At 38.3% G+C, this 16,000-nt stretch overlaps 1 protein-coding gene across 1 annotated transcript in view; it reads left to right on the forward strand.

Annotated features, from left to right (window-relative positions):
• Positions 1-16,000, forward strand: part of LOC117288822 — a 35,587-nt gene that overhangs the window by 16,125 nt on the left and 3,462 nt on the right. The window contains exons 2-3 of the mRNA XM_033769674.1: positions 13,759-13,941; positions 15,700-15,957. Coding sequence (XP_033625565.1) covers positions 13,759-13,941; positions 15,700-15,957 — 441 coding nt within the window. The remainder of the gene's footprint in view (positions 1-13,758; positions 13,942-15,699; positions 15,958-16,000) is intronic.

The raw sequence follows: 16,000 nt of genomic DNA on the forward strand, positions 1-16,000 counted from the left end.
ACGGTTCGGTGTAGTGTATGGAAAATGATGCCACGGACTATAGGTATCGAGATGGTATACAGTGATATTGCAGGGGAAATATTTTGTATGTTTACTGTCTTAGCGAATCAATAAGGCACGTGAGTTAAAAGAAAAAGGAAAGAAAGGGAAGACATCTCAGCGATTAACATGTGAAATATTTACAAGACTCAGCAAAAACAATGGCGCCCGCACTATATCTCTTGTCATATTTATAGAGCAATTATATTTGTGTGAATCATTGATGTCGTTAAAGGACACCTGTGTCCAAATTTATAGAGCTGCTTAAGCAGACAATGGTGCTTAAGTTTCTGCTTAGAAAATATGTACAGGATACCAGTCACAAATATGGAACATGGGACATGGTGTTTTGGCTGGTAACCTTGTTCTGCCAAGATTGTCCTTGAGCAGCTCTATGTGATTTGTCGTAGATTCCTCGACAGTTCCTTGCGTGACGTCATGTTCAGGTCAAAGGTTACGTGATATTTTACTCAGCAAAACAAAAGTGTTGTTAAGCGATTTATACACAGCTAATGGGCCCGGGTATAACCAATTTAAAAAAAGGTATATAATAATATTGTATTCTCAAAAAGATGTATTGTATATAAATAGCATAATTCTAAAAAAAAAACTCACAAAAAGTTCGTTATTCTAAACATTGCCATGATGCATCGTAATTCTTACCCGCGATTCTATATTAACCAATTGTAGAAAAATGTAATTAATATTTTGAAAGGCTGGTGAAATGAAGTGTATTATATGAATCCTATTTGTACACATTATGTAACAGGTATTTTAGAGTGGCTGTGGAGCGGATCTAGAGAAAAAGGCAATAAAACGGCATCAGGGAAAGATGAAGGTTTGAATGTGTTCAATGTTTTATTTCGATGTCGCGATTCACCTCAAACATTTTATAATTATGAGCTAATTTGTTCAAATTTTGAGCTCAGTTGGGCCACGGTGGCACCCCGATCCCTGCTCCACATTTCTTGCTTCGCTGTTTGCCTGGAATATCATCAGGTTGGCTGCCAGGTTGGTGTAGTGTTTTTTTTTCCTTGCCTCAATTATATTTGAGTGTTGCGTCTAAATTGACATTAGTGGTTTGGATAATGCTTTCTTATTCTTATTCTTATTCTTTATTTGGCCAATAAACAATTACAAATACAAGCAGACAGTATGTCAAATAGATAATTATAAGTACATTGTACATGTACAAAAGTAAATACAAAGCAAGGAAAACAATAAGGGCACAGGAAATTATAAAACAACCCTAATGTGATGGCCAGGATCAACAAAAGTATAATTAAACACTGTAGCTCGAAAGCCTGTTAATCCAGTCACATAGGGAAGCAAACACACTATATAAAATACTCTCTTTGGAAAATAATAATAATTTGAAATAAATATTAATATAAATAATCTGTTTACACAAAGCACAAATTAAAATAACAAAATCAAAACCAGAAATTACACAAGCAAATAGCAAATAATGTATTAATCAATATTTACATTTAACCTAATTGGCAGGCATTGTATTATTTTATTGAGATTTTGTCAAAATACCTACGAAGTGTATCAGAATATAGCATCAGACTATAGAATGTTTCGATGAATCGAAGGTGTAGCTATCTGTAGCTATTGTCAAGAGTATAAATAGTAACCATTGATGAAATCGCTACAATGGGTTGTAAAAAAAACAAGCATTTTCTCTATAGTGGCATATGTATTGCATTATCGTATTGGTAGCTTTGTGGTTTCGTCAAAGTACCAATGAGTATCAGAAAAGTGCAGACTTGAATATATATCCTTCAATTGTCGAGAGTATAATAGTAACAATGAATCGCTGTCATGTACTATCTTTGTCTTGACTAGTGCTGCATAATGCCTCAAGTAGCTGTAGGTAGCCGGCTGCGGTTGAAGCCCCAAGCACCTATACACAAGAACTCTCAGATGACGATAATAGGTCATTCAGCAGCCATTGGAGTCCTGGCACTGTACGTAGCAGCCATTGGAGACTTGGTTCATGTTTGTGTGTAATGAAGGGAGACTGAATTTAAAGAGAGAGATGTTTCCAGGGCAACCGAAGAAGGTAAAAACCACCCTGTGGGAATAATTGTTCCCAGATCACTTGGTGCTTGTATGATTTCTGGATCATGTTTGTTGGGTGTGGGATAAGGTGAGGAGAAGCGGATGTTAAACGAAAAAAATAATTTAAATGAAGCTGTTGATTTCTATATAGATAGCCTACTAGGTGTTGCATATAATGGGTTTTAATTTTGGTTTTTACCCATACACCGATGTATGTTTGCACTGTATACTCAGTACTTTCCCGAGTTCTGTGAAAAAATATAACAGGCATATTACTCGGGTGGGATTCGAACCCACGACCCTTGCAATTCGAGAGTAGCAGCGCCTTACCAACTAGACTACTGAGATTGCTCGGTAGCTAGTCGAATCCTATGTCTACCAAGATTGCCCGGTAGCTAGTCGAATCCTATGTTTTTGCAGCGGGTACCGCAACGATATATAATGGGTGTTTAAAAAAAAAATTAAAACATGTACATCAGATAGCACGCAAAACATCGGTATTTAAGCAATGAACAAAATTAACAAGTATGAAGACCAAAATAGTATAGTAGACGTATACCAAACACGACATCGCCTTGAATTTCTGACACTTTATTATCAATTATTCATAATTTTAACCCGGCCTACATAAGTAATGAAGTCACCACCAACAGGATCGTATCGGTTTAGAATCCGACAGAAAGTGCTAGCTTCACCCAGCCGTGAAAAAAACACCTACCTCGGATGAGACATCTCTTTGAAATATTTATTCAACTCCAACCCTTGTGATTCATTATGGCTGTTGGGAGCTTTTGACGTGTAGTGTGGACACATAGGCAGGGTCCTAATTTCATAGAGCTGCTTAAGCACAGTGAGTAGCTAAGCACACTAAAGTGATACTTACCGGAAAAAGGTTACCAGACAAACTGCCATGTCACATGTACAATTTGTTACCATGGTATCCTGCTCATTTCGGCTGACCAGAAAATTGTGAAGTAAAATTTTCTGATTAAGCAGCTAACACACACCGATTCTCATCTAACTCCAAAAGGACCAGACTATGATCAGAACCTCCCAGCCTCGAAATGACAGCACGTATTCGAACCATGGTGTAAAATGGCCGTTCCATAATAATAATAGAGCTATGTTGTTCACTCCCGGCCGCAACTTTTGTTGTTCTGTACATCAAAATTGCCACTGTCGTAGGGCTTTTCAATTTTGGAATTTGTTTTTTTTTCTAAATCGATTCCAAAAAGGGAATTCTTCAAAAAAAAGGCGGGTAAATTTTTTAGGTTGGCAATTTTGACGTAGGCCTACAGAAAAAAATCGCACCGGCCCTTGTCACTGTCTCGCATTTGGGAGGTGGATGACTAAGTTATTACTACCCACCACGCAGACTGCCATGATATTAGAGGGGGTCCGTACGATCTCCCAGTTCCATCCCTCTTAATTAATAAATTAATTGGAGGATCAATGTCTGAGAGAACAGGGTAGTATTTGCTGGCAAGCTTTAAATGAGTTTGTATTTTCCAATTGTAGTTTAATTAAATTTACAGCCCCACCCCCCCCCCCCCACCTCCGGCGCCATATGACTTCTGATCTAGAGTGAGGATCAGAATGCACTGCATTCAAATAGTACAGTTGTCATTATTTTTATTATTAAAATACTTGACCTCAACAAAAAGCAATAAAAAAGCACAGAGCAAATTAAAACATAAGGAAATTCCGTAGGACAACGCATCATAAAAAAAGATACACAACATCAGAAAAACGTCAGCCATAAATTCATTCCTTCCTTCATTCATTCAATGGTTTATTATACAAATTTACGGATCGTGGCTTCAGCCGAATTGCAAGTACATTAACAATAACAGTAATTAATTTTTTGTTTAGAGAAAGCACAATCACAATGGAAAAACATCAATTATGAGTGAGTTAAAACTAAACAATCAAAACCAAATATATTTGAAAATTTGCCAAGGGAAACATCACGTAGTAAGCATACTTAAAATGCACTGTACACGTTTGGTAATTGTTAAAGACCAGTGTTCTCACTTGATGTATCACATCATAAGCATAAAATAACAAGCCTGTAAATATTTGGGCTCAATTGGTCATCGAAGTTACGAGAAAATGTTGAAAGAAAAAACACCCTTGTTTCTTTAAGTTGACTGCCCTTTTTCAATCGAAGTCTCAATTCCAATTTTGATATTACGAAAGTAATTAATTGGCGGCTTCTTACCGTAGTCTTTCATCAAGACGCCCACATACACCTGACGAACATTGTTATGCATTGATTGCATCTTGTTCTTGAAAATCCTTCCCTAATTAGTGAAACACACCTGATTGTTTTTTAAATCAGTCGGTAATAAACATTTAAACATGAGATTGTTGAAGGATACGAAATGCGTCTTGTCTGCAGAGACTAAACTTTCGAATAGTTGAATATTAAAGTGGAAAGGTATTATGTTTGGTTATCACTCTTAAAATTTTTGGCAATATAATCTTACCATGGTTACAGCATCTTTCGATAGTATAAAGTATTTATGGGAATCTTTTCACTTCCAAGTAATGTGGTTATGGAGGGGTTATTTTTATCACCCTAAATTTAAATCATAGAAACGTTACTCAGATTGTTCTACGATTCTTCCCGCGTTGATATAACCGCTCCGGATTGTCGGCGGTATCTCCAAAACGCGAACACCTTCTGAAATGAAATTTCCACAGAAATTACTTTTATTGTATATATCTACATTTTAAATACAAAAAAAAACGAACCACCGCAGAAAAATAAGGTATACTTCCCCTTTAATAAGACAGTAACTTAAATTTGCCTTTTAGGGTTCCCATCACTTTTCGCTGGTAACCCCCAGGGTTATTTGTGTTGAAACCATGGCTTAACGCACAACTCCCCCACTCGTAGGATCACTTTAATTACGCCAACACAAATGATGGAGGGATCAACGCTAAGCCAATCATAATATTGTGGCTAATCTGGGAGAGGCTTAATCTAGTCGGTCGAGTCGCCCCAAAACAACTCGCTCCACTTCACTGATGACGTACTTTCCATTTTAATCGTTAAAAAAGGCGCCAAATGATGGCGTTGGGACCGTCACCGGCACTAGGTTCACACCTCAGCTTGGTCTGCGGCAGAGCACTGTGATGTTATTTGTGTGCTGCTGCGTTACAGTTAAATGGACCATGATATAATTTGTTTACACCAAGTGTTATCATCCACAGTTGCCATTTTGTGACTTGCTGAGGCCTCTGGTCAATATAGGCCGATACAAGTGAGCAATAGGGCTGGGGAATATATCTTCGCTCAAAAAGACTATATTTAAGACGACAGATTTGTGTTGCTCATTCTTTGACCGTCCTGCCTGCTAAACAAAATCAAACAGAGGGAGGAGATACATAACTAAAGAGAAGGGGGAATCTTTACACAGCTGCAAATGGGTCGGCTAAATAAATAAACATTTATTATTCAATATTTTAACAAACTTATTTTACTAATGGAAGCCAACACTTACGAAGGGATGTCACGATGTTGTAGAAGACACGCCGTTAAGACAAATGTTGAATTCTAAGATTTTTTTTCCTCGCAACTTTCGGAGAAAAAAGACCTTCCAGCCGTCCTGTGCTGAATAGGATACCACTTTAAATAAGGTCGGGTCGGTCGCGACACTTGTGTCTCTGAGCAAGGCACTTAATCATAATTGCTCCTCTTCACCAGGAGTACAAATGGGAACCACACTGCGAGCGATGGGGAGTATCACGAGTGATAAGGTAGCAGGGCTTTTCGCGAATCTTCTTGAAAAGCACCGGAGAAGGATTTCAAAAAATTGTTTTTTTTACACAGTTATTAAAACCCATTTAATCTCATGTGACTCCAATTTTCCTTATTGATTGAAAAGATTTGAAACGAATTTCGGCGAATTTGCCGTTAGGTCATTAAAGACACTATTGATAGATGTCAAAGACCAGTCTTCTCAATTGGTGTATCTCAACATATGCATACAAAAACTGTAAAGATTGAGCTCAATTGGTTTTCGTTGCGAGAAAATAGGGAAAGAAAAAACACCCTTGTCACACGAAGTGCTTTCAGATGCATTATTTCGATACCTCAAAATCTAATTCTAAGGTCTCGAAATCAAACTCGTGGAAAATTACTTCTTTCTCGAAAACTGCGTTACTTCAGAGGGAGCCGTTTCTCGCAATGTTTTATACTACCAACAGCTCCCATTACTCGTTACCAAGTAAGGTTTTATGCTAATAATTATTTTGAGTAATTACCAATAGTGTCCACTGCCTTTAATACTGTCAACGTTCTACGACAGATATTGTACCACAAGTCAGTTTCATAATAATGGCTTTTTGTTGTGGTGTTTGTTGGAAAACGTGTGCTGGTAAATTCTGTTGGGGCTCATTATCTGATGAATTACTACAAGGCCGATGTGTTGACTCTTCTTTATAATTCCATTCAATGTAACTGGTAATTGTGTGGTCGTTAAAAGAGACACCTACCTTGAGACGGCGACCAGACGGTTCATCAAGGTCCGTTATTAAGCTAATTGGGCGGTTATGCAAATAGCAGGACTATTAATAGTCGTGCTGGCACGTAATTTAAAATTAAAATATGCAAAGTATTATGAATATGTGAATTATATACACATTGTTGTGTCTTGACAAATCTTGAGTAAGGTTTTCAAGAAATGAAAGTGTAAATTTTGCTTAAGCGCAGAGAATTGTTTTCAGTTATTAATGTGAGGCAGGTTACCAGACGTTAAGTAATGCAAAATGATAGCGTCTGGCCCCTGCTGCATTCAGCTTACAGCAAGGACAAGAAGATGAAAACAGAAGAAGAAAAAAACGGGAGCAAAACTTAGAATTTTTTTTTAAAACAAGTACTGAGTACACAGTGCTTACACACATTAGTGTAAGGGTAACACCAAATTTAATATTATTTATCCTCGATGCAAATTTAACATCTATAATGTTAAACAAAAAATACGTAAGTAGGCCCTATAGCAAAATGAATAATAACAAGTGTGAACAAAACAATAAACAATTAAGTAAACACACAAGTAAACAAAAAGAGCAATGAGAAAAGACAACTAGACACCAAACAAGATCTAGCGAGTGAGGGTGGGGCATGAAGTTAATGGTAGTCCACAAAGGATCTTAAGTGAACCATGATATTCAACTTTTCAGACCCAGCCATCGAAAATGAATTAATAGCTCTTCCACCTGCAACTTGCGCCTAACGGGCATATTCAGCAAGGCAGTGCCCTTTATATACACGCAGTACCGCTGGAGGCAGGCATAGCATTATCAAAAAACACATCCTTTTTACAAAGCTGTTTTGAACATAGACTTGCTGTTACTCCAGTGACCCCATTTTCTTAGACACCCAACCCCCGCGAGGTTGTAGAGCACTAAACATGTTTACATGACATCTGCAATTGTTTTTCTAAGCGGTGCAACGAGGAGAGCACATACAAACATGAAGGGTTTCTTAGCGTTGGATGTCAGAAACATTTCCCGAATGTCATGGAAAGAACAGCATTATCAAATTAAAGGCACTGGGCGCGCTTGGTAATTGTCACAGACCAGTAATCTCACTTAGTGTATCTCATCCAACATTGTGCATAAAACAACAAATCTGTGAATGTTTGGGACCCAATTGGTTATCAAGGTTTAAAGACGATAATGAAAGAAAAAATCTCCTTGAAAAAAGCACCCCTGTTGCACAAAATTAATGTGTGTGCTTTCATTGCCTAAAAAGGCCTTCAGGCCTGATTTTTTTTAATATTTGGGTGAGAAATTACCTCTTTCTAAAGAAAAAGGTGCACCAAAAGAAACACTGAAAATATAATGATAATCTGTTTTTGTTTATAAATAAACCAAGTTGGCTTTTATGGGTTGTACGAGGGTGATAAGAGGAGGGTAAGAGGGAATAAGGGTGATTTAGGGAAACAAACCATCAAATAAGAAATATATTCTCTGAATTGTAAAATAGCCTTATTTGGTGGTTACTCCTTTATACATTATTTTTTGTACTGTTTTCACGAAGTATGGAAATAAATGTATAGTTTGAATTGATTTGAAAACATTTTTCTAATTTTTTTTTTTTTTTGGGGGGGGGCGGTGTTCTCCTTTAACCTGTGCTCCTTGGCTCCAATCTGAGAAGCCTAGTTGCACCTGTCTTGACATGACCTCAGGCCAAGCGACAGGATGCAACAAAATACAGAGCACAGAATCCCGCCAAAACACACTCCTCGCTCTAAATTTAGAAGTTGAATTTCCTCACTACATTGATTTGCCACTCGCGTCTAGATCGGTGTCCTTTTGTGTTACTTGGTTTTCACATCACCGTCTCTCTTCTTTCTCAGACACTTACTTCTTCTTCTATACCTTTAGGATTTAATTCCCTGCTGGGGATGTGTGTAACATTGAATTAACACAATCCTTGTGAACGGGGTCAACATGCAAGAAGATCTATGATTGTTGTGCTATGCCTATTCACCCCCCCCCCCCCCCCCCCCAACCCCTCAATCACCACACCCTACAATCAACATCACCATCCCACAATCACCACTAACACAATCCCCCAACTACCAGCACTGCAACCATCAACAAAACAACATCAATACTAAGAAAGGGAGGGTGTTAACCCCCTACCCTTTCCCAGTATTAGCCCCTCCCATTCCCCATCCCCGTCCAGTTGTGACGCGAAGAGCAGGGGTCGATTTCACAAAAGAACTTAGGATTATAGTTCTAACTTAGAACTAGTCCTATAGTAGTCGTAAGTTAGAACGAGTAACTCGTTCTAACTCGAGATAAGACTAGTCTGAACTCTTCGTGAAATCCACCCATGGAAGAGGGAAAAATAGTCTGGCCCCGTTTTAATGAAACCACTCCCAGTTAATAATGCAACTAAGGGAACACGATTGTGTGACGAGCAGCTATTTTGCCTTTTCCCTAAACGTGAAAATGCACGCGTTAGGGTAGCTGAATAAATGATTAACCAAATCTTGACTTATAACGAGTTTTGCACTTATGTGTGGTTGGCAAACTGAAATCGGGGAGGGAGTACAAATACTCGAAGAACACATGAAATATTGAATTGTCAATTATCTTTCTTTTTTTACCAGTAACTCCCATATTTTATTTATTTACTTTTCTACCCACGGTGTTTTGTTTCCAAGTTTTGTCACCGTTTCGTTTAGGATTTTGATATTCATGAATACAGCCCCGGGAGTTGAACGGAAAACTCTCCCGTCGCCAACGATTGAAGTGTTTCTAAAAATGGTGACGACTTGTAACAGACAAATCGCAGTTTTGTTATGTGTATATATAGTCGAATATAAATCAATGAACACACTATTTGTGCAACATGCTCCAATTCGTGATATCACGTCAACTTCGCAATATAATGTCAATATTAGGATATAGTATAAACAGCGCTTTTTAACAAGTGCCTGTATTGCAACCACTTGTTAAAAAGGACGCATACATCAATACTTCTGGCAAACGTCACGAAGTGGAAAAGAAATGAACAAAACTTGATGTTGGTGTAAAAGTATAGGCTATGAGAATTGGTTTATGAATTTCATCGTAGATACAAAAACAATTTAAACAAATAAAAAGATAATTGATTTAATTTTCTCTTTCCAAGTCTTGCAGAGCAAGAAAAGCAGAGTACCCTGTTCGGAACTTAAAAACGACACCGGCTCTTTTCAAAGGCAATACTCCAACAAAAGAGATTTAATACATGGTTGTACCCATCCCGCAAGTTTAGTATTACTTAGTTAATGCTAGTTTAGGTATAAACAGCCTCAAACTATTTCACACTGGTCTAGATTCATGCAAAACCTCATTTAGTGGCCTGATGTTTCTCGAAAGAAAATAAGTCTAGACTTGGTAAACATTTTAGAAACACGAATTATTACATAAGGATACATCGAAGACAAATAGGATGCATCAAAGACAGGAATGGCGAGTTGGTCATCATCATAATAATGAATGATGGTCATGATCGAGATGCTGCCCCCCAGCCCCGCCCCCAATGCAAAGCCACCCGTACCCGCATCCGTACTAATATCCGCTAGGTTTCCTCATTTTACTGTCTCCACCTCCTGCCCCTCTCAGGTTGTGGATCCGCCGGATCCCTTTACGTTCCTCAGGGGGGGTTGAGCGAATCCAGCAGACAGTGTGGATCGAAGATAGAGGCCGAGGACACGGAACACGGCATGAAGCGCGGAGAGGAGCAGTGAGATGGGGTAGATGGTTATCTACTATACGAACATCTTGAAGGACCTACATCCTGTGTCCTCAATTCGTCTTATTTCCTGCCTGCCGTATATCAGTTACAATTATAGTGAAGGGGGAAAGAAATCTCGTTATAATACCAATGGGTGTATTATGAGCGTAGCGTATAATGAAGGAATATTACATTAAACATTATATGGTGATACGGGTTGCAGAATAAGTCAAGAAAATACATACTTCTCAAAAACTGCGATACTTCAGAGGGAGCCGTTTTTCGCAATGTTATAAACTATACCAACATCTCCCATGTTGCTTGTTATACAAAGTAGGTTTTATGCTAGAAATAATTTTAAGTAATTTCCAAAGGTGTCCAGTGCCTTTAAAGGATGATCGGGATAAGATGCTGCGGAAAGTTGAGGATGAAGAGGGGGGAACAGACGCTCCCCGTGTGTTATTGTGTGTCCATGGAATTTAATCTTCAACTACAAAAAGAAATTCACTGCAGCAACAAAATAGTAATTTACGACGAAAACTACGCCAGTACAATGGGCGCTGCTGCAGTGCCGCTGGCCACGAGATATACATGGCTGGGGGGAAACAGGAGCAAAAATCTTCGATTTTGCATGTTATTATAAACCAAAAGCTAAATTTACCCATCGCTATTTTCACATTTAGGGCTGTGAGATTATTCACGATGGAATAATTTAATTAGCAACAGGCCTGGGCCGCATAATTTGACTGCAGTGTACAAATCATTCTGGATGATCTCATTTCGATATAAGCGGGCGGTGTATGACAGTCCAGTCTACGTGCAGCTGATAATTTGACGGGACATTTAGCTAGTCCAGTAGTGTGGCAGGCACACTCACTCGCAATCAGGACTCGTCACGTAGCGGAGGGTAAAAATGCATCATTAATTTAATGTTTTTCAAGTAAATAAGTGAATGTTACGGAACCCCTAAGGGGTAAAACAAAATTGAAAAGGAAAACAAAACGTCTACCTTTTTTTTTTCCTCGAAATAACATTTTGTCCCCTCGAAATGTTATTTCGTAATATTATTTCGAGGGAAAGCAATATTTTATTGAGGTAAGCTAGCCAGAAATTGTACATATTGTACAAGGAATAAGACTGCAGATTATTTGCAGTCTTTTTAATAGAAATAACCTAAACTTAATGTGGTGTGTAATATAATATTAATTATCAACATGTATCAATAACTGCTTCATACGTAATTTGATTAATACTTTTATTTTAAGGCTGTACCGTTATATCTGCAGATAATTTATTTTTTAGAGAATCTACAGAGAGTGTTTTTTCCAGCCTCTTTTTTTTGTGGCTAAATGGACAAGTCAGAATACAACAATTCAATTAGTCATGTTAAACCTTTCTTCATTTTTTCGAGTTTTAAAGCATCTGGAAACACAAACAAATGCAATAGTATTTATAAAAAATAAAAAATAAAAATAAAAAACATGACTTGAATGGTTAAAGTTTTCCCATTTTTTTCTATGGATGCCTTCAACAATCCTTTGCTCCTCTTTTTGATATAAATGGATAACCTTTCTGACAAAGGTCTGGTTTGGATCGAGAGCTAAAGCCATCTCCCTACTAATTTTATATTGTATTTACTGGAGATTTCGGAAAACAATAGAGGGCGCCCGAATGCGTAAACCATCCGTGTGCATAATTTGTATTGATAATTTAGATCTAATTATTTATTCACGTCGCAGCTGAGTACCGCACCAACAAAGAAAAAAAAATCTACAGTTGTGTGATGTGGTCTCGATAACCACCCCAATTCTATAATGCAGTGTTATATGCCAGGCGTGGTTAGTCATGTCTAACTCGACGCATTGAATGCTTTCAGCTCAAGCCATTTTCCAGTACTGGTGCCCCTGTTGCATAAATACACCATGAGCACCCCCCTTTCAGTGTTTCGGTTTAAACAGACGTCTATAAGTTTTTAGGGTCATTTTTCTATCGTCAAAGATCCGTTCTTAATCCATGCCCTTGCAGCTTTCGATGGCTTTTGTAACACGCGCTCGGCTCCTTCATAAAGAAAACAGCGTTTGCTAAAATATATTTCCAAAGTTTGCTGAGCACTCGATTTAAGCAATAATAATAGGTTTCCATGGAGATGTTCACAGACGCTTAAACTACGTGGTTTGTGTTTACAACCGAGCTGAGGGTACAATATGTTTTGTCAATAAGGCATGAGAAGCTTTTAAGCTCTACACACTCAAAACAACAAACATTATCACACTGGACGTTTATCCCCCAAAATTCCTAGCTTAAAAAACCCAGCTGTGCACAAATTAACAATAAATCAGAGTGTTCTTAAAAAATGGGAAAGCACTCATTTTTGATCGCCGTTATTTTTCTTTGGACGACATGCCAGGACGTTTGTGGTCGCACTCAGACAGGTAAAATAATTCCACGGTAGCTAGAACACTAGACTAGTTGACAAGTCGGTAAAATGTCTGTCGTGATAGCAAAACCACCTTGCTGTTTCTCCCCCAGACTGCTTCTCTGACCGACAGACATTCAACGACTTGTCCACAAGTCTACAGGATGCATGAAACTAAATCTGTGGACATTTCATCACTTTTGCGAAGGTACTGATGTTGTGAAAACAGTGCACAGCGCCAACTTGTTTGTGAAACGTTCAGGGGATGTTTTTATTACTATGTTCGTTTCTATTATTATTGCCTTTAGTCTAGAAAAAATTAAAGGGTTTGGGTAATTTGTGTATGACCAAAACACAATGTCCACAAATTTACATTAAACTTACGTGGTTTGAAGATAATATAGAAAGCTTCCGTTAAAAAAATTTGCCGGATGTGCTGTAGTTTTTTGAGAAATGAATTAACAAATGTCACGAAAATAATGTTCATTTCCGGAGGAGAAAATGAATTAAGCATGTACAACGTACCCGTACGTGCGCGCGCGACCCCCTGAAAACATTGCGCTGTGATTTTCAGATTTTAAGATTCAATTGGAAAATATAAATCATGTCCTTCAACCTGTTTTGTTATCATTAAATGCACTAGACACTATAGTTAATTTCAAAATAGTGGTTAGCATAAAAACGTACTTGGTAACGAGCAATGAAGAGCTGCAGTATAAAACATTGTGATGGGACATAATTTTTGAGAAAGAGGTAACTTCTCACTCAATTTAAACAATAAAAGACTTCAGCTGAAGCAATTTAGTATGCATCTGAAAGCATACAGAGGTTTGCAACAAGGTTGTTTTTGCTTCCATTATTTGTTTTGCAATTTTGTATTTATCCACAATGTTGGGATACATCAAGTGAGAATACTGGTCTTAGAAAATTACCAAAGGTGTCCAGTGTCTTTAAAATTTGACTCTAACCTCATAATTGTCTTTCTTCTACACAGTCACCATACAAGATCTTTGCGGCACCACCGTCGACAAGGCAGACGCCTTGAGACTACGTTCACACGACAGTGTTGAAGCATTTAATGGAGATCAACTCATGCCAAAGTGTACGTTTGTTCTCCAGGCTCTAAAGACCAACCAAGGCTTCCTTATTCAGTTTGATGAATATTTTATCCTTGAAGGTAGAACAAAATTTGACAATTTGATGGTTTTTTTTAATTATTAACGCACAACAACGGCAAAACTTAAATTGGATCAGTTAAAATAAAGGAAAGGAAAATACATTTCTTATGGGTACTACAATTTTAATTTATTAGTCATGACAAATTAAAACGATGAAGAACCTGCTGAAAAGAGTCATAATCAACATTCTGGAAGCACACAAAAATGTACAGAATTCGTAAAACACAAAAGTTTGTTTTCAACCCCGAAAGTTCATCAGTTCATGTTAAATTTATATTTAGTAGCAATTCTCCGGGGGACGATCAACCTTTGATTTATACGCCTCACCCTCGAGATCAACCTCCTCCCCCGCCTCCATTATCTACCACTTTCATATTTTATACTCATTTCTTTCTATCGGGAGGGGGCGTTTAAAAAGCTACTTTGATTCGATAAACCATATCTAAGAATGGTGTATTTTTTGTATTATTATGGAACACCACTATGCACCAATCTCCCGTTTCGTAACAACATAGCCCCCCCCCCCACCCACATGTTAAAAGTACTTGTTGTCTCCTCTACAGAAATCCCGCCTCAGTCAGGTTCTCTCACAGACGAGACCCATCTCTGACGTCACCCCCCCTCCACCACCACCCCCCCCCCCTCCCCTCCGGCTCTATTTCCTTGTTGAAAGGGAATTCCCTCTTGAGTCTATTGCCCAGACGTGTTGAGTGACTGATATGTTTCAGAGCATGGCGGTTTCTTGCTCGTGGAGTTAAACCTGGTCCCCTAATGGCTTCTAATCGCAAATTGTCGTAACTCTCCCCATATGCGGCTCTGTGTGGCTGTTGTGCATAAGAGCACCCTATTGAACAAAATACCATGTTACTCCAAAACTGATAACCATATACAATCGTATACTATGTAATTTGGTAAGAAGCACTGCAGCTGTTGATAATAGCGATTTAAGAATTGGTCTCCATCTAAGGAATGTGGTTTTAGAGAAACGGATTCAACAGTGTTCAATCTGAGAAACCATTTATGCGGAAAATTTTAAGATTAGAAATATTGCGTGGGTAAGAACAACCACATACTTTTTTAATAAAAGTTTCACAGGTTTGTTATTATGTACATATCTTCATTCAACAAGGATTACGACAACCGAATAGCTCCAAACAGAGACTTTGCCTTTAAATATTATATTCATCTATTAACTTGGTATTTTCACTCTATGCAAAACGGTAAACCTTCCAGGCAGAGTGGAGGCGAAAACACAATTTAAAACAGTTATGGGTCACGTCTACATACAAAAGAGTGTATTTTTAGGTAACCTTTATCTGACATCAATCAGAGATAAAAATACAAGTTAATTATTTCAGTGTCAATAAATTAACAAAGCTGGTAGCTGTACACAGTCCTATTAAATTGAAGCGGCGGTACGCGACGTGGAGAATGATTTGAGTGAGTTGGGTTTTATGATTTCCCAATTTTTTTAAGAAACATATTTTGCGATTGATTTGAGATTTGATTCCTTGCGATTGAAAGAAACAACATTGCCTGTAACTCAAATCAGTATTAAGTTTTTGTTTATCGGCAAATGCAATCTGAATTTGACAGCTGCCTTGTCACCCCCCCCCCCCCGCCTTTTTCCGAGAGAAAATGTCCGGTTAAGTATACATCAGCAACATAAAATAAGTAATATTAGCACTTAAGTGCCGCTGGGTACCTCAACTCATTTCTTGCTTTTTTTTTTTTTTTTTTTCCTTCTTTTCTCATAGATGCGACAGGCCCACAGCGAGCAGCTAACACCGCGGACAACATCACCGAAATCATTCCCAGCCACTGTAATAGTTCCTTCTTCCAAATATGGGAGGGTGATGACGTCACGGATGACGTAGAGCCCATAGTGACCGCATGCGGTACGGTGGTGCCGGATGTTGTGGTCGAGTCCCGGACCCAGTTCGTCACATTGCGGTTGACAGTGCACCCGACGGCTAGGGTGAACATCACGGTGTTGGCAACGTCCTTTGATACAGGTGATTGTCCGTAGGTTTTTAACCACAGGGGGAAAAAGGCGGG

The sequence above is a fragment of the Asterias rubens genome, chromosome 4 (genome assembly GCF_902459465.1).
Source record: "Asterias rubens chromosome 4, eAstRub1.3, whole genome shotgun sequence".
NCBI classification, from domain to species: Eukaryota; Metazoa; Echinodermata; class Asteroidea; order Forcipulatida; family Asteriidae; genus Asterias; species Asterias rubens.